At 41.8% G+C, this 24,455-nt stretch overlaps 1 protein-coding gene across 5 annotated transcripts in view; it reads right to left on the reverse strand.

Annotated features, from left to right (window-relative positions):
* ABCC4 (ATP binding cassette subfamily C member 4) overlaps positions 1-24,455 on the reverse strand; it is a 262,924-nt gene that overhangs the window by 111,956 nt on the left and 126,513 nt on the right. For 4 of the 5 annotated variants that reach the window (XM_023252655.2, XM_023252657.2, XM_023252652.2 and 1 more), the window contains one exon: positions 22,935-23,081. The exons of the other annotated variant lie outside the window; for it this stretch is intronic. In XM_023252655.2, the coding sequence (XP_023108423.1) occupies positions 22,935-23,081 (147 nt within the window). The remainder of the gene's footprint in view (positions 1-22,934; positions 23,082-24,455) is intronic. 5 annotated transcript variants of the gene reach the window in all.

A 24,455-nucleotide genomic window follows, 5' to 3' on the forward strand; every position in this document is an offset into this window, starting at 1 on the left:
CTCCGCGCAGAGCAGAGGGTTTGATCCAATCAATGCAGAGTTCGATCCCACAATGCTGGGATCACGACGGGAGCGGAAATCAAGAGTCAAACGCTCAGCCAATTTAGCCACCCAGGTGTCCCCAGGGCATCAGTTGTAATGCGTATTTTTAAAAGGCAGTAAGTAACATCATTAGCTAATTTGTTTTTTATCACAATAAAAAAATTAGCTAAATATCTTCTCCCTCATGCAGCAACTGTTTAAAAGCCTCTGAATAAGGCTTAGAAGTTACTGGAGATCAGATCAAGGAACTCGGGATTTGTTCACATTCTTCCCTCACCACTTAGCAATCACCACCAACGTGACTCTGAACATTACATCATTTTACATGGCTTCCATGTTGCGCATATGATCCAAAGTAAAAGAGAACAATAATGTCAGAATCAGAAATAGTAAATGGGGAGCACAGAAATTATAATTTCACAAACTCAACCAGGTTTCTATTCCTGAACCCTACATTTCAGTATCATGTAAAATCCTAGTAACAGCTGTAATTCTCATACAGAAAATCAAGATGTTACTAGCACTCTAAACATGTGTTAGAAAGAAAAAATATTTTGACAATTATATACAATTCAGTTTTTTTCATTTATTAGGCATAACAACTATCCATACCCACCATGTATAATGGCAGAGATGGGAGGGTAAATGGAAGCCTGAAGGCACTACTTACCTCATAGATAAAAAAGACAAAAGCTATGTTTGGGGTGCTTGGGTGGCTCAGCCGGTTAAACATCCGACTCTTAATTTCAGCTCAGGTCATGATCTCACAGTTGGGGAGATCGAGCCCCGCATTAGGCTCCATGCTAGACACGGAGCCTGCTTCAGATAGACAGTCATTTATTCATTCATTCATTCATTCATTCATTCATTCATTCATTCTCTCTCTCTCCCTTCTGCCCCTCCACTTGCATACTTGCTCTCTCTTAAAAAAAAATTTAAAAAAGACAAAAAGGCTAGGTTTAAAAAATATCCCACTATTTTTCAGAATTCAAAGATTTTTGAACACTAGGTCATGAAAGCAGCTTCCATCTCTAGTTAAATGATCAACCTGTGTTTTAAAATACATTTAGCAAAATGTACTTCAATGTCGGCTCATCATGGGGTGTCTGGCTGGCTCAGTTGCTAGAGTGTGTGACTCTTGATCTTGGGGTTGTGAGTTCGAGCCCCACGCTGGGTGTAGAGATTACTTAAAAATAACATTTTTAAATTTTAAAAAATAAAAATAAATGCTGGTATATTGTGACTTTTCAAGATGTAATTTAACACAACATCCATTAAGTGGAAAAACGGTTCAGTAATTGTTGTAAATACTTCAGGCACAGTAAGGCTTTTATTATTGAGAAAGGAGATCTCAAATTAGAAAACAAAAATGCCTCGGTAACTATGGTTTGGGCAGACAGTAGCATTTCTGAAGTTTTCCCAGCATGAACTGGTAGCATCGGGGACCTAAGCCAAGTCATACTGTTAAAGTCACTGATTACAAGGCAGGATTCCTCAGAGGGGATCCAGCCTCAAACTAAAAGCAAAAGGTTCTTCACCAAATACGCTAACTTGGAGACGACAGAGAATCCCGCAGGCCTTCGGGCTCAATTCACCTACCCCGAGTGAAAGTCCTTTCGACTCTCAAACCTCAGGGTGGTCAACATGCCCAGGGGAGAAGAGGGGTAGAGAAGCACACACCTGGAGACGGAGTCACAGGGGGTGCCCAGGAGCAAGCCTGCCCGATACCCGACCCGACATCACCTCAAAGGGTCAGCACCATCCGTCACCAGAACTGTGCGCTGCTATTGCAAAAAGGTTCCCGGCCTAGTGCGGAAAGGACTGCATCCTTCTGGGCGGGTGAAACCCAGAGCTGGGCCAGCAGCGGAGGGTAAGAGGCTCTCGATTATCCTTTGCATGGTCTGCTCTGGGGAGAAGGCTGCATGCAGCACTCAGAATAGGCCCGAAGGTAAGAAAGACTTTCTCTTCAAAGCTGCCACCTGACACACCTATCCCCCTCCCCCTACCCCCACCACCGTGACTCCCCGCCAGAAGGGGAGATGTGCAGTGAGAAGGTGAGGCACGAGATCAGCTACCAATTACTTTTATAACGTTAATCAATGATTGGATAAACCAAATCCATGATCCTTCCGACTTCCAGGTAAGAACTCCATCAAAGAAGGCCACCGCTGTTTGAGACTTTCTTCCTCAGAAGACAAGAATGCCTCTGCGTGGTCATGCCTCCGGCTGCTTCTCTGTCAGTCCTCAGCTGCTGAAGGCCCTTCCTCTTTCAGAGATATCAGTCACAGCGGCATTAGTGGGTTACGACAAAAAGCCTTGCTGTTTTCCATTTAGATGGTAGATAGTACGTACTTTAAAAATACAGAAAATGAAACCCATATTTTTAACGGCAGCTTTAAAAATTCTACATAGAATAATATTCATTAACATCCATTAATATACAATAATATTCAAAACATCCCCATGTTTAAGATGTGGAAATACAAGAGACCAGACAGAGATGCCCCAGTGAGCTAACCGAAGTCCTTGTACTGTTGGAGGGTCTCAGACAGATGCTCCCTGGACTCAGGAGAGAATGAAGAACCCCAATTTGGACAGGTTCCTCACCAGGTTTTTGGGTCCCCATCTGAAACATTCCTCACAACAAGATGTGGCTGGTAACAGCTCTTACTCAATTCTTTTAATATAAATCATTCTAGGGACTGGCCTGAAGTGCTGTAAAGAGTTCATAAGACACAGGTCTTTGATCTTTGTGGCTTTGCCATGTATGTTTTTAAAATTTCTGGAATGCACCCAGGGAGGCAAACTGCTTGACAGAAAACACTATAAATATCCAAATAAATAAATACATACAAACATCTGGAAACCTGATTAAGCACTATAAAGTTTTATTTTTTTCAGGGAAGGATGGGGGGGAACACCACTGAACAGCATTTTTACTTTTACAGAAAAATGTCCTATTCTTTCCTCAAAATAAACCCTCTCTGACAAGAATACAACTTTAAGAAAGGCTTAAGTCTACAGGTCACATGGAAAGTGGAGCTGCTAATGCTGTGTAGCTTCCTCCTCAACAAAGTGCCATTCTAGAACCAAAACTCTACTGCAATTCACTTTTTAAATAACCCCTGGTAGGTAAGTATCTATGATAGATTAGTCATTATTTCTAACCATAAAAATAAATGTAGGCAATATGCTAATCTGTCGTTAGTGTACCCAAGTTCAGATCCGAAGTCATCATGCAATAGTTTCCTGGGTCAAAGGCAGAGCAGCAAATGTTAGTCTGCACATCTTCACGAGGCACTATGAACTCTAGTAGTGAGAAGACAGGATTTACAGTGGTTATACCCGACACAATTAAGTTATAACCAAATAAATCAAACAGCACAAACCATGCGGTTGCAATGTGAACCAGGACTCAGTAATAAAAATTGGGACATGTTAAAATACCTTCAAAGTTACAAGAAAGATCCCGAGAATATCCTGCCCTACCCCATCACAAGGTCCCCGGCGAGACAGAGCTTTGCCAAGCATGGAGATGCACGCCATCAGGCATTGTACCCAACAGAAAAACTGCCTATTGCTCTAGAGATGGGGTTAAAAACACTCCGCGCGCCTGGCACGACTCACCCCTGGCCTGGTACTGCTGAGCCGAACTGTCACTCTAGCCCACGCTCACTCCACACCCGCCAGTCAGGCTTCCTTGCTGGTTTCCAGCCGCCCACCCCCGCCCCCAACTATTCCCGCTTCCCGCTTCTGGATAAGTCTGCCTCATTCTCCAGCCAGTGCCTGCAGACACACTCCGCCCCCGGTCCCGCCTCCATGTTCAGGTCACCCTGGACACTCGCCAAGTCCACCCGGGGCCTCCTCTTCCACAGGGCCAATCACAGCCACACTAATGTGGCTACTGGCACAGAAGTCTAGCAGGGGACACATAACTTTTGGTGACACCATGCCTGACTTGCGATAAGGGCTCAGTAAGTGTTCCTCAACAGACAGGTAGAAGGTTAAGTGAATGTGTTCAGAAAGCAGCATTTTCAGTATTTGCCCTGTTTGGAAACAAGAGACCCTCATTCCAAGAACAGAAGCCAATGGTGAGACAAGCTGGCACCAACCACTCAAAGCAATGATAAAAGAGGCCACCAAAGGCAAATGCCAATAAAAGGTAGGGGGAAAAAATAACCACTGGTCAAGTCCAAAATAACAAGCGTGTTTAAACTCCTGTGGCAGCTACAACCCAGAAGCATGGCCCTGTGACAAAAGTATGAGGGCTACCAGTGTGGGAGGTGGTCAAGAATCCTTCCAGCTCCCATAGCCCCCCCATGCTGACGGGGCAGTGAGCACTCCGAAACAACACGCACATCTGTATGATTCTAGTCTGCCTCTACCGTGAGACAGGCCGGGTCTTTGGATATTGTCTCAACTCACCAAGTAACAGAAGAATTCATCCTGCTCTGCATTCTAACTCTCTTCTTTGCACCTTCAGGACCCTCGAGCAGGCAGGGCCACACTGAATTCATCTCCCCACTCAGTTCGTACCCATACAGCTCCCCATCACGGCAGCTGCTCCACAGGAAGAGATCCTGGTGCTGAGTATCTGGGAGGTTAATCACATCTACACCAACACGTGCTTCCCTAAGTGCCATGGCATCCTTGGCAAGAAGCTGGCAGCAACACAGATGGAAACTTTTCATGGCCTCCAGGCTGACCTCCTGGCCTAGAGGCACTAGAAACGCCCATTCTCATCTGTTCCATGATCCACCACCAAAACTGGATTCTGAGTGTTGTCTCGCTGTCTCCAGGCCCCATCTCTCCTGACTCCACTCGGAACGGTCCCACGTCCTCAGCCTTGCCTCGGGGTTCTCCTCCCCAAGTGTCTCCCTTGCAGGATGTCAACCCCTAAAACTGTTAACACATCATCACCAGCCCAGCACATCCCACCAGCACACATAATGGATATGCCCACCATGTTCCACCATTGCCCCAACATCCGGGAGGGATCATCTCTGTTCAGTCTCCCTCAGAGGCCAAGGCAGTCCATGCATCTTCTATAGCCTCCAAACGAGAAGCGACACAGATAGTCTAATGGCCAGCTATAGGCTGCCCGAGGAATTTGCCACATGTATAAAAACCTAATACAGAATTAAAACTTCTCTCCTGCACGCGTAAATAAAATGAACTGCAAACCATCTTAGTAATCCAGGCTACCACAGACTGCACAGGGTAGTTTGTGGACAGTTAAGACACACTCAGAATAATAGCCTTTCATATGTACTTTAAACATCTAGGAACTAAGGAGAGAACAGGAATTTCTATAGAAGAGGAAAAGGCTTGAAGAGGGTCTGAAATCTGTAAGGAAATCATTTAACTTTTAAGAAAATCAGAAATTCTTTCTGGGCAGGATCTGGTGTCTGTCCATCGTTCCTGGTAAAACCCAGCTGACACATTTGCAGAATATTCTTGGCCTGCTATTTATGGATTTCCACGGCTAATTTTTGCATACTAGTTCGTCCCCCCTTTTCCCTGCAAATGCATATTCCGCCCGCCATTCTCCTCACTCTCCAGGTACGTGTGCTATTGTAACCTACACGAACAAATATTCATCTCCTAAGAGCTATACTGCACAAGTTTTTCATGCATATTAGGGGAAAATCAGGCTTCTGCAGGACATCAAAGTCCTTTCAGACCATGACCTTAACTGTGTTCCTTACCAGCATTCGAAACTTGCTTGCATTAAATAGTATCTGTACAGGCTTGTAATGAAGCAAAATCACTCCAGGATCCCAATCTCTCTGGCAGCCACAGACTCCACGGGCCTCAGATGAAAAGTCATGTTGCTCATCACTGAAAGGTTTCCTTCGAGCTGAATAGATCCACTAGTCACAAACCTGAAATTGCTAATATTTTCATCAGAAAGGGGTAAGAGAGCTTTAATTTACCAAGACACTATGACCTGGAGGCAGCAAGCAGCTCAAGGCTGAACAGGTCGAGCTATCACATGCGTGAGATGTCATCGAAACATGAATGGGGGAGAGAGTCCAATGTAGCATTTTTCTTTTCTCATATCAAAACACATTACTCCTGACGCTTGGACTTTCTAGGTCAGTTCACTTTCACCTAGGTTTCACTTTGCCTCACATTCTGTCCAGATACATTCTTTATCAGCCAGGCACTTTTGCCTTGCATTTGTCCTCAAACCCAGCAAGGAAAACAAAAAAGTTCAGAAGTCAAAGAATGTAAGACTCCTCTCAAGTGAAGTACAAAGAGAGAGAACACAGGACGTACCATGAATACAGAGCTCCATATACCACTGCTTCTGACCAAAGTGTGCTCTATACAGGGTGGCGATGGGGGGAGACTAATGACATTTCGATAAACAAACCTTAATATGTTTTAGCCAATATATGAAAAGAACCTCACAGGCAAAGACGGGAGTAAAGAGGCCACAACCTTGTGTTACTGAAACTCAACAAAGGAGAAGCTGGTCCAATCGTCCAGAGAGCCAGCTACACCCCCAAAGGCAAATGGCAGACTTTATTCAGGAAAACGATTCCCACATTTCTGACTTTTTAAAAAGACTATCAAAACATAAAAGACAATGGAAACAGGTTCACCCAGAAGCAAAGGAAACAGTGACGAGTTAACATCATACACCTAAATTTACAACAACAACAAAAGCCCAAAAGATGGCTAAAATTAGGATTAGATCCTGTCCTTACACGATTTGTGATTAAGTGAATGAGCACAAAAAACTACTTCTCTATAAACATTAAGCCATTTAAAGACTAAGTAGTAAGATTTCCTGGACACTATTTTCCTGCAAATTTCCAAATGTCATTTAACTTCTGTGGAGAACAAGCAAGTAAGAAAGCAAAAATTCTACGTTACTGCAAAAAAATTAAGATACGGGGGGTGCCAGTGGCAGCACCTGGGTGGCTCAGCCTGTTAAGTGTCAGACTTCCGCTCAGGTCACGATCTCCCGTGAGTTCGAACCCCGCATCAGACTCTGTGCTGACAGCTCAGAGCCTGGAGCCTGTTTTTGATTCTGTGTCTCCCTCTCTCTCTCTCTCTCTGCCCCTCCCCAACTCACGCTGTCTCTCCCTCTCTCAAAATAAACATTAAAAAAAAAAAAAAAAAGATACCGGGCACCTGGGTGGCTCAGTCAGTTAGGCATCCAACTTCGGCTCAGGTCATGATCTCATGGTTCGTGAGTTCGAGTCCCGCATCAGGCTCTGTGCTGACAGCTCAGAGGCTGGAACCTGCTTCGGATTCCGTGTCTCCCTCTCTCTCTACCCCTTGGCAGCTCACACTGTTTCCTCTCTCTCTCAAAAATAAACATTAAAAAAAAAAAGATACAGGCCATAAGAGATGATGGAAGAATCCCTCCCTTTCCCACTACCGTGGCTTGTGAATGGAGGGGAATCTGAAAAATGAACTGTGTACCAAAGCCTGAATGAGTAATTAAAATGTGGATCTTATTTTTTTTAATGTTTATTTTTTTTTTGATAGGGAGACAGACAGACAGAGCTTGAGCAGAGGAGGGGCAAAGAGAGGAGACAGAATCTGGAGCAGGCTCCAGGCTCTGAGTTGTCAGCACAGAGCCCAATGCGGGGCTCGAACTCACAAACGGCAAGATCAAACACCTGAGCTGAAGTTGGATGCTTAACCAACTGGGCCACCCAGGCACCCCAAATAAAATGTTTTTAAGTGCAATTCATTGGGATTGATACATCTGTGGCTCCAGGCTGCTATTAACTTAAGCTCTAAACCCAAGACAAGTCTGCTACTGAACCACAGACACTGGCAGCATGGTTTGTATGGAAGAGACCAACAGAGGAATTTATCCATTCTTCTATTTCACCCCACACCCCCGGGCTTCTTTATATCTATAGGATAGCTGGATGAGATTCCTACAATACCGAAGTCATTTTGCTGTGGTTCTCCTCAGGAAACTTCCCAGATCTCCGCTCCGTCCACTAAATGACTAAATGACTAACACCTCCAACCATACTATTTTCCCACTCATAGTCAATACGAGCCCTACTATACATTGAACTTCATTTCCAATATAGCCTACATCAAGGTAGTTAATGTCTTCATGCAAATGATTGCAGACATCTTGGAATGGTTAGCAGTACATCCAATCTCACAGGATTTGAGAACTAACACTCTTTATCTCTGACTCGTTTTATTAAAAAGAGCTCTTATCAAGTGCTATGTTGTTTTCACTCCCCCTAAGAACCCCAATGCCAAAGAAGAGCTCACTACAATCCCATGATCCCACACTGTCTCTTACAATATCAATACTATAACTATAAATATCAGTAAACATAAATACTATAAACTTCAGAGCTAACCTTTTCATAACATGGGATCAGCTATAAAATTACAAAAACTTTACAGTCATGACAGAGACGAAGCAGGTTGTTGTAGGGATATCTGCACTCCTATCTCATGCCAGCCTTATTCACAACAAAGTTTGGAAATAACCTGTCTCTCAACGATGAAGATCTCTCTCTCTCTCTCGCTCTCTCTCTCTCTCTCTCTCACACACACACACACACACACACACAGGAATACTATTCAGCCACGAGAAAAAAGGAAATCCTGCCATTTGCAACGACACGAATGGACCTTGAGGACATCCTGCCAAGTGAGATAAGCCAGACAGAGAAAGACAAATACTCTATGACATCTCTGATATGTGGAGTCTAAAAATGCTGAACTCATAAAAGCAGTGAGTAAAATGGTGGTTACCAAGGGCTAGGGGCATGAAAGAGATGTTGTTTCAGGGTACACACTTGCAACTTACAGATAAATAAAGTCTTAGAGACGGAATACACAGTGATTACAGACAAGAAAAGTATACTATAAACAGTAAATCTACTAAGAGACTAGACCTTAATTATTCCCGACACAAGAAGAAATCATCATCATGTGACGACAGCTGTTGGCTAATGCCACAACAGCAATCATACTGCACTATAAATGTATCACCTCAATATGCTGTATGTGTTGCAGTGCTATATGCCAAACAGGTCTCCAAAAAACATAAACAGTATGTCATGAGAAGGCACCGGTGAAAGTCTCTTAAAACTTTAGGGCCACGAGAAAAGGTTAAAGTGATTATCTGGTTTTCAGAAACAGTAACTTTCCCTACAGATCAAAGATCCATCCACCCACCCAACCCCATCCCACTTTGGAACTAATTCATTTTCTGCAAACTGATAAAAGCAAGGAAGTGCACATAAAAACTGAATAAACACAGAAGGAGGAGGCCAAAGACCACAAATTTTGAAGTATTTATTCTCATATTTGTAACTTAAATTCGAATTTTGTATCAATACAAACACATATATCCACTGATTGCCTATACCTTATACCACCCGTATTATGTGATGCACTGTCCAGGTCATGCAAATTTTCTGCAATTTTAAAAAGGTTTCTGATTAGTATGATGTCCACATCCATTTCATAGGAAATACTATGCTAAACAATTTCACCTTGACCTGAAGAGCCACCATTACTGTGTAAAATACAATGTGTAGGAATGGACGACGTATCTTTAGAAAACACCCGTAGGGAGTTCAGGATACAGTGTCTGGTTCCCTTATGTAAAATTCCCAGCACACTGGCATATAGAGGTGCTCAATACATGTTTAGTTATAATCTCTATGCTGATTAAAATCTGCGTGCTGGTTAACGATGAGAACAATCTGGTTCTTAATTTTCATTTACAGGCATCGTAACTCTACGGTTTCCACATAATAACCAATGAGGACGATAACAACGGGAGTGAACAAGAAGGCAAGGGAATGCAGGGTACAAGCTTCAGAGGAGCCAGAGAGTGGAGGTTTCTCGTTGTTTTGTGGCTACTGAAGGTGACATGAGATGACGGAAGGGACAGTCTTTTGGTAGTTTAAGTTATCAAACAAATTTACAATGTTGCTAGAAAATGAGATATAGGGAAACATTCCAAATTTACCATAATTCGGGCTGATCCCGAAGGAACTAGATTATAACTGCCAACAGATGAAACCTCTACCATGGAACAGATCCCTAAAACATTAGAGGGTGTACGAAAACTAGAGTCATAAAAATCCTATCAGTCTTTACAACCTACTTCTAATTCTCTCTTTTATCAAGATATTTCTAAGTGAGTTCTGCAGGAAGACAGAACCATTGCCATTTCGGCGCTGAGGGCCTCTCAGACGTCACTGAGGCTGAACACTAAGACTCAGAACTAGTTAGATGATCCCTGACTACTAACACAGCTACCTGGCAAACAGGTGTTAAACGAATAAGCACTCTATCTTCACTTGGGTCTCTCCACCCCAAACTATTCCTTCATATACCTCAGTGCTGTTATAGCCAGCCAGAAATTTCTGGCATTTAAATGATCAGTTGACTAACGCTACCTGGGCAGTATATATAGAAGAGCTGTATTTGTTCTGTGGACTTACTATTCCCTTAACTGCTTTAAAAATATAATCGATAGTTTGTAACAACCACCCAGGAATCTCCTTTTCTTCCCAAGCTGCTTTAACTGTATTTTGTGCAAGAAGTTCTGAAGTAGAATGTCCATCTGATAGAAATGCAGAAGGACTGCCCAGAATTAACTGCAGTGAACAAACCACAAAATGTCTCTAAAAACATCCCATGAATAAAATGTGAAGGCTCGACAATCTAAAACTGCCTTAGGTCAACTTTAACTTTCGCTTGTGAAATTTGTCATTTTGCATGCTTTTTGGAAAAAAAGGTGAATACATAGAAGCTCTACATTTTGACCAGTTATAGCATTTTTAAAAATAGTAAGTTCCTGCTACTCCCAAGAAGTATACCCACTTCCCTGGAATGATTCCAATGCTGCATTTAAGTAGGACTTATTTTATAAATTTCAAACTGTCTTTCCTTAATTACACAATAGACTTCTGTAATAAACTTCAACCATATCATTTTTAAACAAAAAGTAAACCAGATGTTTGGTACTTACATGCAAAATTGAGCTCCCCTTGTGAAACCAAATTAAATTAAAATGAACTCCGGAGTGGAGCTAGGCCCCGATGAAAACAACAACAAACACAAGCCAACAAAAAAACATGATGTTGTTTTGTGGCTTGTTGGTCTTGGTCACTTACCTATTTTTCCTTACATCTGGGAAAACATACCCTCCCTTTCCCACACCCCACTGTTTTATCAAAATTAGCATATGTATTTGGATTTTGCTTAAAAAAAAAAAAAGAGGCAATGGGGTACCTGGGTGGCTCAGTTGGTTGAGCCCCCGACTTCGGCTCAGGTCATGATCTTGCGTTGATGAGTTCAAGCCCTATATTGGGTTCTGTGCTGACAGCTCAGAGCCCAAAGCCTGCTTCAGATTCTGGGTCTCCCTCTCTCTCTGCTCCTCCCCCCACCTCTGCTCTGTCTCCCTCCCTCTCAAAAATAAACAAACGTTTAAAAAATACATTAAAAAAAAAGAGGCGAAAACCCCTAAAATTTCAACATGTCACTTAAAGAGTCAAAAATCAATGTCCACCATATGGTAGGCACTGTTTTAAATGCTTCACATATATGGAACCTCTTAGTTCTCACACACATAAAAAAGCTTCTTTCTCCCACTATACTACCATCCCCAGTGTACAGACAGAGTTGAAGCCGACAGAGATTAAGTAACTCAGTCAAGCTCTGTCGGTGGCAGAGCTTGGATTCACATTCAGGAAGGATGATTCCAAAGTCTGTTCTCTTTACCATGGAGCCAGAATCACACTTTGATTCAAAACCACTACTGGGAAATACAAGAAATCCATTCACATTGGTCAAATTCAAGGTCACTTTATTTGCTGGTCATTTTTCAAATTAAAAATTTTTCATCTCTTTAATGGAATCCAATAATATGAACCTTATTCTGATGTGACAATCTAACTGAAGAGAGGACTCTGTCTCAACATGCACACCCACCCCACCCGTCATCAGTGCTGCTTAAGGCAATCGTGCTTCAGTCAAGAGGACCTTGATGTAGCAGTGAGATGACGACGGGCTCAGCTACTCCAAAGCTCTGCTCCCAACAGAACTGGGACATCCCAGCACCTTGACCTCCATCCCACTCTCTGACCATTAACACTGTAAAATACCTACTGATGACAACCAAAGTTCTCTCGCATCTGACATCAAATTAAAAAGGGACCTAAGAATTCCGGGGTAAGAAAAGATGGGCTATGTTTAAAGACGTACTCCAGGTTTATCCAAAACCTACAAGATGCTCACTTTGTCACCTAAAATTTCAAACCCTAACCTCATCTAGAAAATTTAGCTAGTCTGACAGAGCAAGAACCAAGACAAGAACACATACCTGAAGGCCGGATCATTTAAGCATTACCTTCCTGTCATGTCTCCTTTGTGAAAGAAGATGTGAGTGGTCAGAACACTTGGCATCAAGGATTCAAGCTTCTTCACTCAATTTTTAGAATTCCCTAACGTATAACAAATCTATTCACCTGGTCTAAAGACTTGACAATTCGTTAATAAACAGCTTACTTGATTGTATGATAACCACTGTCTGGGTTACACAGGTGTTGCCTTTTATTACTCTGGCTATTTATGTCAACAACTGTTTAATCTTGAAGAACAATTTTCTAGTAACACTGATTACTCATCACCTTGAAACAGGGGTTTATTTTCCTTTTATATACAGGAGTATAAGTCAAGACCAACATTTCAAAGCCAGCACCAAAAACAAACACTTCTGTCTACAATACAGTTTACTGATAGAACCCATTCAACTACATTTGACTCCCTTTTCATTTTTATCCTAAGAGGGAGAGTACAGAGATTTACGTTAGCATGAGATATAATTTTAAGATGTTACTACCATCTTATTCTCCAAAAAGTTAAAATAACAAATTTATAGTTCTCCCAGAGGAAATTAATTTAATGAGCCCAGGCCATTCTGACACTAAAGGAAGAAAAAAAAAAGTTCTAAAAGAAATGACTATATACAAGAAAACAACCATTACCTTCTTAATCTTTTAGATATTTAAAGGTAATGAAAAAAATTAATCCCTGATTCTTAGTTGCAAAGCACCGCTGTGATCTAGACACATGGAATTATGTACGTAAGAAAATATATTTAAGAACAAAACCACATACACTGTGGTACCTATTCAAATGTTTATGCACAACAAAAAGAAGTAGGTGCTCACTATATTGTACACCTGAAACTAATATACCACCACTGTATGTCAACTGTACAGGAATTAAAATTATAAAAAAGAAGCAGGTACACTGTTTTTCTTAGCACACTCTCAAAACGTCTATACCTTTTGATTCTATGCCTCAGAGTAAAGAATGAGACCACAGTCACTGAACCAAAAGAACACTTCCCGAAACCTCCACATAAAGTTTACAGACAAATCAAGATCATTAAGTATTGACTTAAACACCCTAAAATCAGGGACTTAAGCTGACACACTGGTTTCTGCTGATGTTTTTACCAACACAGTGCTCTACAGCATTCTTCAACCAACAGCGAACCTGGAGGCAGGATTTTCCCATCACAGAGAGCACGACTATATTTGGAATAACGTCTGGATGAAGATTTTTAAACACCCAACAAGTCCAGAATAGACTTTCCAGGTTTTCAAGAGGTTGAAGTATTTCCCCACATGATACAATCTATTAAAATGCAAACGTAGAAAAGAAATAAAAGGAAAATATTTCCAGCAAAGACCTTGATTTTCTGACAGCTTTCCATTTAACCATGGTGTTTAGATGAACTTCCATTCAAAGTGTCCTTGAACCTTTGGACCTTGCTGTCTTTTTTCTAGATGTTAAAGAGTGTCCACCTAAATGAGAGGGAAATTTCTAAAAGGATGATCCTGGTTATCAAGAATGAGAATACCCAACAGATCATGGCTCATGTCATGACAACATTCTCAGGGAAAAAACTGCCGTTGCTTATGTCCTACCCACTGTCCAAGCATTTGTAACACATTTCTAAAAGTCCAAAGAGAAGTTATGTGTAGATACTCATTAAAGGACGACTTCCTTCTTTCCCTGACGCACTTTGTGGAGATGAGCTCTGACACCCGGATGGTTCCTGACGGGTCAGGATAGGTGAGTATCATCAAGAGCCTGCTTAGATGCTGGGCAGGGTTTGCTATAAGCTTAGAGGTCATTACCTCAAATACATCGCTTTCTTTTGTTTCCTAAATTGCTCTCACTCTCCAACTGGTATGATTTCATTTTGAAACAATCTGTCCTGAAATTCCAACAAAACAGTTTATGAAAAAGAAATATACCCCTGGGCTACGTGTATGCGTGTTGTGCGTACATGTGAATTGAGATACCTGCCCTACAGCTACATTAAATCTCTGAGTCTCTATCTTTTCTACATGGAATCATCGAATACTGATACTGGATGGGTTTTTTTGTTTTGTTTTACAAACAATCCACTGTCTGCAGATATTTCAGTTTGCAAATGCCTTGAAAACAGGGGCTTTTTGTCCCAGTGCTTGGGGACCACAACTTACAACTAGGAGAGGACCAGTAAAAATGCTTGAGGAGTGAAAAGGCCTCCCTCTTTTCACCTGTGAAACCTGAGGCCAGGAGTGAAGGGACCGTCATAGCTACTCCAAAGCTACATGGCAGCAGAACAAGGTCTTTGCCACATCTCAACCTACATCTCAACTCCCCACTCAGTAACAGTTTAAAATGTCCACTGATGTTTTAAAATAAATGAATTCGCGGGTGCCTGGGTGGCTCAGTCGGTTAAGCATCCGACTTCAGCTCAGGTCATGATCTCACAGTTGATCAGTTTGAGCCCTACACTGGGCTCTGTGCACTGACAGTGCAGGGCCTGCTTGGGATTCTCTCTCTCTCCACTCCCCCTCCCTCCCCTCCCCACTTGAGCTCTCTCTCTCTAAATAAAAAAAATAAACAATAAGTAAATAAAATGAATTATTTTTCTTTACCTCTTAAGAACATGCAGTTTATAAGGTAAAATCATCAAGTACCAAATATTTAACCCATGTAAGTTTTAACATTTTTCTTCAATGCACAACTAAACCCCAAGGAAATGCACTGGGTATTTGACGGTTTCCTTTCCCTGACTGGTAAGTAACAGAAATTGGAACTTTGTAGAGTGTAGCTCCATGAACCACAGCTTCCAAAGAACCAATGTATATGGTTTCCTCTTCATGCCATCACATACCAGAAACAAAGACTACCATAAATAATCTATTGCAAACTCTACTTTGGAAAATAAATAGGGAAGGGTTCAATTTAACGTGAACACTGAGCGCAAAGACAAAAAGGCTCTAATTCTATTTCAACGCTCTCAAGTTGCATTGTTCTTAAAGGGCGTGGCACAGAGAGATGCAAATACACTCCTGAAACCATCCCCTCTTCTATGGAGCCAACAAATACTAATCAGCTACAAAGTGTCCCATCCTGGCTTCAGAGGCTTTTGCAATAACATAACAGATATGCTCCATGAGGTCTGAGAGCCCAAGGCTAAGAGAAGAGACAGGCAGTCAACACATAATTACCTAAATTATAATTTAACCACAATTGGGACAAGTACTATAGAAATGTGGTTTAAAACATAACCAAATTTTAAACTTATATGAACGAAAATGTCACAGGCTCAATAGTGTAAACATCAGGGTTTTTTTTTCCATTTTCTTCATGTCAAAATAAATAATAATGTTTAAAATAAGGGGGTTAGGGAAGAAATGATAACAGAAGATGAAGATGAAAATCAAAGTTCACACCACAGCATCGTTAAGAGAGCTCCAAAATCAAATGGTTGAGGGGAAACAACTAACCGTTTAGCATAACTATAGGGGATTTCAACCCAGCAAATTTCTATCTACTCCCACCCCATGTCAGAAGACTATGCTTTCTATATGCTTATCAATATTTAGTTGTGTGAAATCTGACCCAGAAATACTATTCCAGTCTGAAATGGTTGTACAAAAGCAATAAACTGTGTCATAAAGATACTTTGATGCATTTTCTGACTGTCACAAAGAGCTACAAAGTTGAAGTAATTATCTGTGTGTGATTGGGGGGGGGGGGGCTTTAAATAACAGTAATCTGAATTACTGTAAATCACACACCCCATAAGGTAATGCCAAATTACTGGGCACACTCACACCAGACAGTGGGACACACTAGTGAAGTCCTCAGTACCAAAGACTGCCTAGCTCCAAGTTGGCTAAGGTTGAGACAACAAATATGAAATCAAGAAAAGCCGAGAGTTTGGGGGTATTAACATCATAGCCACAAATATTAGAGTGAAGTGGAGAACTTACATATTAAGATACATATATCACTTAATATGTACTCTATTAGGAAATGAAAGAACACAAGTTAAATGTCGTACTTAGAAATTCCTAAGATATTACATGACTACCACTTTGAACAAGGCACAAGCTTCCCGAATCTTATCTTATTAACGTTTTATTGGACAACCACAAACAGTGCTTTCTCGGTTACTAAGTTGTCAGTATTTCCATGTAGGATTATTACAGAGAAAAACCAGGAATAAGAGTAATCAGAACATTCTAGTAGATTAAAAATGTATACCAAAATGGTGCAATATTTACCAGCTCTGGACAAGAGCTATAATAATCACCCTTATAGAGATTACTGACAAAATAACAATAGTAATCAAATATATGTAACTATGTAACTATTTAAACTCGTAACAAAGGCTTTTATGATCCTATTAGCAGTAAATGAGCAACTCCCATAAAATATGACTTAATATCACCATGATAAGAGTTTAAGTACATATAACCATTGTTATGTGAAAAAACATTATTTTTAATGTGTGACAACCTGACAGGATTTAATTACCACACCTACTTCAAACTATTAGCTGCTTCATTCAGACCTGAAAAAACAATATTTATATGTAGCTATTGAGAATCACTATGATTGATGCAATCTTTTGTGTTATTCCCTTTATAGTCACTTGCATTTGTTATTATTAACAAGGAAAAAAGAAAGGGGAAATGTGTGTTTCTGTTTTGCAACAAAGCTTTTTCTGATGATGACTAACTTCTTCCTTTGAACACAAAAAGCCTCTTTAACTAATGTACATATAAATATGTTCTCTACAATGTGCACCAAGCAAGGAAAGGGAAAAAAAAAAACAACAAAAAACACAAGCCTGTAGGACTTAAGCCAGAATTAAAAGCAACCTAAGCAAGATGAATACATGAAAGCTGTCAGGATGGATGTTATTCTTACTCCCAATTTCTTACAGCTCATCTGCTCTCAAGAAAGAAAAACCATAGTTTCTTTTAACCATATCCACACAACAGATCTCACTTGAAAGGAAACACAGCCAGTGATTTGGCATGAATGGGCACATTCCCAATTTTCCAGCATCACTCCTGAATATTTATGCCGGTGACGAATGAGGACACCGGTAAAATATTTTAACACGAAGTCTTGCCTTGTAAATCGTCTCGATGCTGTGTCAAAACAACACCTACCATAAATCAGAAGTTTTAGGACCAGTGTTTCCTGTTCTAACATGCTACCTGCTCAGCAGAATCACTTGTGTGGACAGGCACAGATGAGTCTGTGCTAAGCAGAGCCACCTCCCCTCCTAACTTACAGAGCTATAATTTCACAGGCCTATTATCGTCGAGGTAATTTTGACGGTGCTGAAATATTATACTTGTTAAAAATATGCATTTAGCACTAACTCCAGTGGTCATTTGAACTGGATAAACAGAGAGATATCCCTACAATTATCTTTCTTCTCTACTGATGACTCTTTTTTCTAGCAAGGCAGCAGTACTGTGACAACTGATTTTATAAACAGTACAGCAAGTTTTTCTGACAGTCCAAAAAGCTCACCGTGGTGCTTTCAGTTCACTTTTTACTTCTCCACAAGTTATTTATGAACAACGTGTAAGGGATGCTGAGGAGTCCCTTTCAAGGTTGAAGAAACAAAACAATAGTTCAAACCTCTCCCAGCCTCCTGCTCCACAACCCTCAGCTCCTTACTCACGCATATCCCAATTCAGGAGTTTAGATGTGTGAAGTCATCTACATGTGGGCAAATTAGAAATCCTAACCCTCTGGGGTGCCTGGGTGGCTCAGTCGGTTAGGCAGCCGACTTCAGCTCAGGTCATTATCTCACGGTCTGTGGATTTGAGCCCTGCGTGGGGCTCTGCGCTGACCAGCTCGGAACCCGAAATCTGCTTCCGATTCTGTGTCTCCCTCTCTCTCTGCCTCTCTCCTACTTGCCCTCTGTCTCTTTCTCAAATAATAAACATTAAGGGAAAAAAAAGAAAAGAAATCCTATCCCTTTGAGCAATTCCAGATTTTTGATTGGGGGGTACACAAATATGTCTCTCAGTTCCATACGTTAATGAGCACAAGAAACTTCCATCGGAAAAAAATAAAATTGACAAAAGAAGAGGTTAGTCCATTTGCTTTTCTCCTTTTATAGTACTCTGGCCCTAACTTAATCTGTAAGGAAAAAATAACGATATGCATTTGTACTTATCTTATACCGGATGCCTAAATAAGTGAACACACACACACCACTGCAGGATAACCAGTCACGTGAGGTGAACACAAAGGCCACAACCCAGTATTAACTTTGCACTTTCCTGAGAGAATAAACAAACACCAGTATCTCCTGACATCGGTGGCCCACTTTCTTAAAGCCGAATTAACACACTGAAAGCAAATAAACAAATTATTTATCTGGAACCCATTACAGTCAGTTCATTCAGCCAAGTGTTAGGTCACTATTACTAGGCATGAAGAAACAGAACAACTATCCACTCATCTTGTTTCCAAAGTGAAGGGTGAAATTCTAGATAACCTCTACCCATTCTGCTTGCGTGGAAGGGAACTGAAGAAACTGACTGGTCATATTTTCCCCTAAACTCATGTTTGACTCCGGTCATACAGGCAGCCATATTCTGCCCAGTCAAGATGTCAGCGGCTACCCATTCCAAGTACTATTCCAGTTTAGAAATCCACATAACCTTGTGTGAAACGCCAGATATTCTGGGACAACACTGTGAATAATTCTTTAATAAAGAGTCTAATGTCTCAAACATAATAAACTACAGCAATGATTTAAAATTCTGCACCAATACTATAAAACACAAGACTCCAGCTATAAAAAATGGAATTTCTAAGCTTTAAATTAAAAAAAAAAAAAAATAGGTTTTTGCAATAAGGTGCCCTTACAGTATATCCCTGAAATAATATAGATCATGCTGCCCTCTTGTGCCAGACGTAAAAAATAAAACAAATTCAGGAAAACATGGTTTATGCTGAATATAGACATAATCTTCTAATTTCTGAATTGCTTCCCTGTATTCCCTGCGCATTAAGATCTGATAGAACAGAAAGGACAGAAGACAAATGTTGATCATGGAAGAGGCAGGTGTGGCCCTCAATACAGGAACACACACAGACCACATCTAAACAGGCGCTACTCAACTCAAGTTGTTGCAATCAGAATGTGCGGAAAATGCCGGGGCAGCTGAAAACGTGCAGCCCTTTAACAGACGCACAATACGGTCACCAAAATACACTGAGAAGGGAAGGATAAAAATAAAGGAAGGAAAAAAGAAGAAAAGAAAAGTAGCTTTTTGCCCTTCTAAGACAACACACTTAGCTGACTGAAATTTTACCCAGTTTAAGACTGATTGGGTTATGAAAAAAATCAGTGGGTAAAACAGTACTGCATTATATAAGCAAATAAGTTAACTCCGTGCAACCATACATGGGTTCAAAATGAAGAGAAACTTAGTCGTGAAGCCTGGAAAGATGGCGCCTTCTTAAAAACCAGAGCTCTGGAGTGCTTAAAGAGCAGCCAGAGAGACTTAGCCAGCAAGAAGGGACATGCACTGTCCGGGTTCACCTTGTCCTTCTCCCTAAATCCAAGTCAGAGAACCTGGGACTTTTGGGCCAGGGCAAGGGGCAGCCAGTGTTTCAGGACCCTTCACCGAAGGCCTGGTTCTCTGCACAAGGTCAAAGGATCTCCCACTGATTAACAAAATGGGAGAAGCAGGAAAAGGGAATCAGCCCATCTGGGGTGGAAACACCCACGAACAAATGTAAAAAGAGACTTCCACAATCTGGATTGGGTTCACTGGGAATATTCCAGCACAAGCGGGAACTGAAGGTGGCTACGGAAGAGAACCCTGGCAGACATCTGCAAATCCAAGCCAGGCTGTAGTGTGTGCAGATGCCGTCGCCACCCCGAGCCTCACTTGCGGGAGACTACACCCTTCCCCTCCTTCCCATCCCCTCTTTTCCAAACTCCGGGATGCTGTCAGGACCACGAACTCTTAGGAAACTTACTGACATCTCCCTGAGAAGGTGCTCTGGATAACAAAGTACTGAGAAGAGAATGATATGCTTCCTGGATTCTCCATGCTGCTCGGAGGGCACTCTGTAACTCGGAGTGGGATCACTGGGCACAGATGTTTAACTTAAAAATCAAGCCTGCCTAGGGGTGCCTGGCTCACTCAGTTGGTTGAATGTCTGACTCTTGGTCTCGGCTCAGGTCATGATCTCACGGTTCAGGAGTTTGAGCCTTGTATTGGGCTCTGAGCTGACAGTGAGAGCCTGCTTGGGATTCTCTCTCTCCCTCTCTGTCTCTCTGCCCCTCACCTCCCTCCCTCCCTCCCTCCCTCCCTCCCTCTCTCTCTCAATAAACTTTAAAAAAAATGAAATATGCCTACCCTTCTACTATAGAGGGGAATTGCTTTTTTAATATCATAGAACCATTAAAATATAGATACGATCCATGATGTTCCCTATGAAGCACAGCTTTGGTGTGTTCTTCCCATTGGTTTAAAAACTATAAAAATGATATCCAAATGGAAATTTAAAATCTACCACTTAAAATACTTTTCTAATTAAAAAAAAATTTTTTTAATCTATCACTAAAAACAGTAAATAATTCATGCCCTCTGAACATTCTGGACAAACTGGGCCTATCTTTGGAGTGCTTATTTGGGTTTCTATTTTCTTGAAGGAAAAGAAGCCCTGTTAACAGATCCAGGAGGGGGAGAGCAAGATAAACACTAGTGTGTGGCTCTAAGATTAGCGACCTTGAAGATTTAGACTCGGTCCCAAATCCTTGAATAATAAATAAATCAGCATGTGGAGAAGCCTACAGGTCTTGAACAGGAAGAACCTGGTTAACTGTGGCCATGAGCATTCAGAGGCTGTGATAACAGAAACGCAGTCCCACTTAATGCTCTCAACTTTATGACCACAGTTTTCAAATTAACTGGCAAAGTGCGGCAACTTCCCGGCCGTCAGATGCGTGCGCCCTCCAGTCTCCTGACCGCGGCTGTAACAAGACTATAGATGAGTTGGGGCCTCTGCAGATCACCGTTCCTGTGCTCTGCACCCAGCCTGCGCTAAACAAACGTGCTGAATAAACAGCCCCAAATGCTTTCCTGAACAGTCTTATTTAATCCTCACGACAGCCTTGTGAAGCAGGAAGGGCAGCTGGCATTTCCATTTCACAGGTGAGGAAGTTCCGAGACGCCATGCGTCACTGTGGCCAAGAGTCATTAGGTGCTGACCACGGGCCAAGCACTGCTCTAGCCTGTGTGAATGTACCGATCTGCTTTATTCCCACACTGCCTGGATAAGGGAGGTACCAAGAGTATCCCCATTCTACAGCTAAGAATGCTGAGGCACAGAGAAATTAAGTAACTAGCACCTGAGTACTCACAGAACCATAACCAGCTACTATGATCAGCTAGCACAGGTGTGAGCCCAGGCAGCCGGATCCACAGTCCACACTTCTAACCACGACAACATCCCGCTTTGAGAGTCACCTGCCCAGCGGTATTTACACCTGTGGCCTGGGTCACACGGCTAGCTAACAGCCAGGCCAAGCCTACTCCTGTGCTCTCTCCAGCCTCCCTCCCTGCCTGGATGGGTCCCCTCAATCCTCTCCTGCATCAACCAAGCCACCCTGGGCCTGAACGGTGGGAGCACGTGTTGATGAACAAACTCTTCCTGGGGACCCAGGTCAGGAGGCCACCCCCAGCAGCAAGACATGTCAAAGACCTCAGGGTGGGGCATCAACCACTCAGACACCCTCCAGGTGTGCTCACGTTGAGGAACTTACGTGCGACGTGCCACAAAGCCTCCAATTATGGAAACAAAAGTCCACTTTAAAGCTAGAGTGAGGAACTTCTATCGAAGAGGATGTGTACACTTCAATCTTGGGTTTTAATTAATTTTTCATTACAATTTTAGGTACACCTTCAAGTCCAGGATGACCTAGTTTAATGCCACATGATGCAGTCAATGTTCTGGCAACTGGTCAACAACATTTAAACGCTCCTGCATCCAACGAAGGGTGTTTCATATGCCCCACAACAAACAGATTCCTAAACCTGTTTATTTTCCACACACACGTAAATCGGAATAGAAGCTTGCATGCACCTGGGGTACCTAGATGGCTCAGTCAGTTAAGCATCTGACTTCAGCTCAGATCATGATCTCCAGGTTCAAGAATTCGAGCCCCACATCGGGCTCTGTGCTGACAGCTCAGAGCCTGGAGCCTGCTTCAGATTCTGTGTCTCTCTCACTCTCTGCCCCTCCCCCACTAGCACTCAGCCTCTCTCTCTCTCTCTCTCTCCCAAAAACAAATAAACATTTAAAAAAACTAAAAAAAAAAAGAAAGAAAGAAGCTCGTATGCACCCCACATTCAGATTTTGTCAGGTAGTAGAAAACTGTCAGTGAAGCTTTTTGTGGACAATGAATCAACACACACAGCGATTTCTTCCAAGCGTCTCCTCCATTCTCAATGCTGAAACGTGATCAGACACAAACGGTGTCAACGAGGCAGATTTACAAAGAAACCTGGTGTCTGACTTACCTATTGGGTTTCTGTCAAAGAACAACACTGGAGCTCTCAAAATGGACTCAAACATTTTGTTGTGCAAAGCTTGTGAGGAATTAACAAGGACGTAGAATACCAACAGAGATCTCGCTATGCCAAAAAGCACAGTAGCCACAGTTAAACCTGAAATAAAGAAACATCACTCAGAGCACAACATCCCCACCTTTTCTTTGGCGAAGCCATAGCATGGCAGGCAGTTGATGAAGAAATTCTGTGTCAAAAGACATGTGGCTTCTGTAAGAGTGCAATGCATTTGCAAGATACTTTTATAAAGAAGTATATCATTTACTTTTCTCTCATTAAATAGAAACTCTATGTAAAAGAAAATTAGGTGTAAATGATAATTTCATACTAGGCTTTCCTGATTCAATTACAAGTTCTATTAAAACCAAAGAAGAAAAAGAGATAATTACAAAAACTCGTTGATCTTCCCTTCTCCACATTTCAAGTTTTGCTACTCTATTTACACATCTCATAATCTAAAACTTCGGTATGCTCTCACACCAGCATGTGAATTAACAGGGAACAAGGGAAATGATGTGCCATTTCCTTGTAGAAAATGCCCAAGTGGCTTTAAAGAATATGAAAATACCATATTAAGTCGCAAGTAGAAAATCTCTCAACGGAAGTGCAAGAAAATACAAATTATACATTAGCATGAAATAACCTCGGTGAGCAACTCATCTCCAACACCAAGCATTTTATACAAACACAAAGCCTTTTTAAATGAACACAACTGATTTAAATTATAGATTTTTGTCAATGGCATAAATGAGTACCTATGATGGGCATAAAAATCAACATCATTTTCCTATCATCTCCTGAACTCCCCATGCTAAAGAGAGTTGGGAGATAACTTCTGTGGGTAATACTCCATCAAGTCCATTTTTACCCCTCACATGACACATCACTGTTGTCTCCACTCTGAAAGCTGCTCAAAGTCCTAACTGCCATCCAGAGGCGTTTTCCTGAGGCCCCCATCCTGCCTGGCTGTGCAGCAGAACGGCTCCTCCCTCCCCCTCCCCGCCACCGGGCCTCTCACAGCCCACCCGTGTGGAAGGGAAACAGCTCATGTATTCAGGGTTCTTTAGCAAGTGATCAACGAAATAAATAACCACATTTCAGTGAGTAGGTTTTCACAAAGATCGCTCGCTCTATCTTTGCGGAAAGCTTGTATGAGCGTTTCCGGCGAGAATATTTAAAATTTCAGATGAGGATTTCCTTTAAAAAGTATGTAATGCCACATATATTCTAAGCACTCTCGTGAAAGCAGAGCGCTGTGTTAATATTAGTCTGGCAAGCCAAATGTTAAATTAATCACACAGTTGGGGACGCGATAACATTGTGATCTCAAGGTAAGAGAGAGAAGGAATCCTAATTCCCAGACACTGGATTTTTCCCTGCTCAGCTTCTCTCTTAAGTCATTAGTGAAGCCCAGGAGATGAGCAGTGCAGGGAAGGGAGCTTTGCATACCTGTGAGGGAATAATGCTTTTATG

Source organism: Felis catus, chromosome A1 (genome assembly GCF_018350175.1).
Source record: "Felis catus isolate Fca126 chromosome A1, F.catus_Fca126_mat1.0, whole genome shotgun sequence".
Taxonomy (NCBI): Eukaryota; Metazoa; Chordata; class Mammalia; order Carnivora; family Felidae; genus Felis; species Felis catus.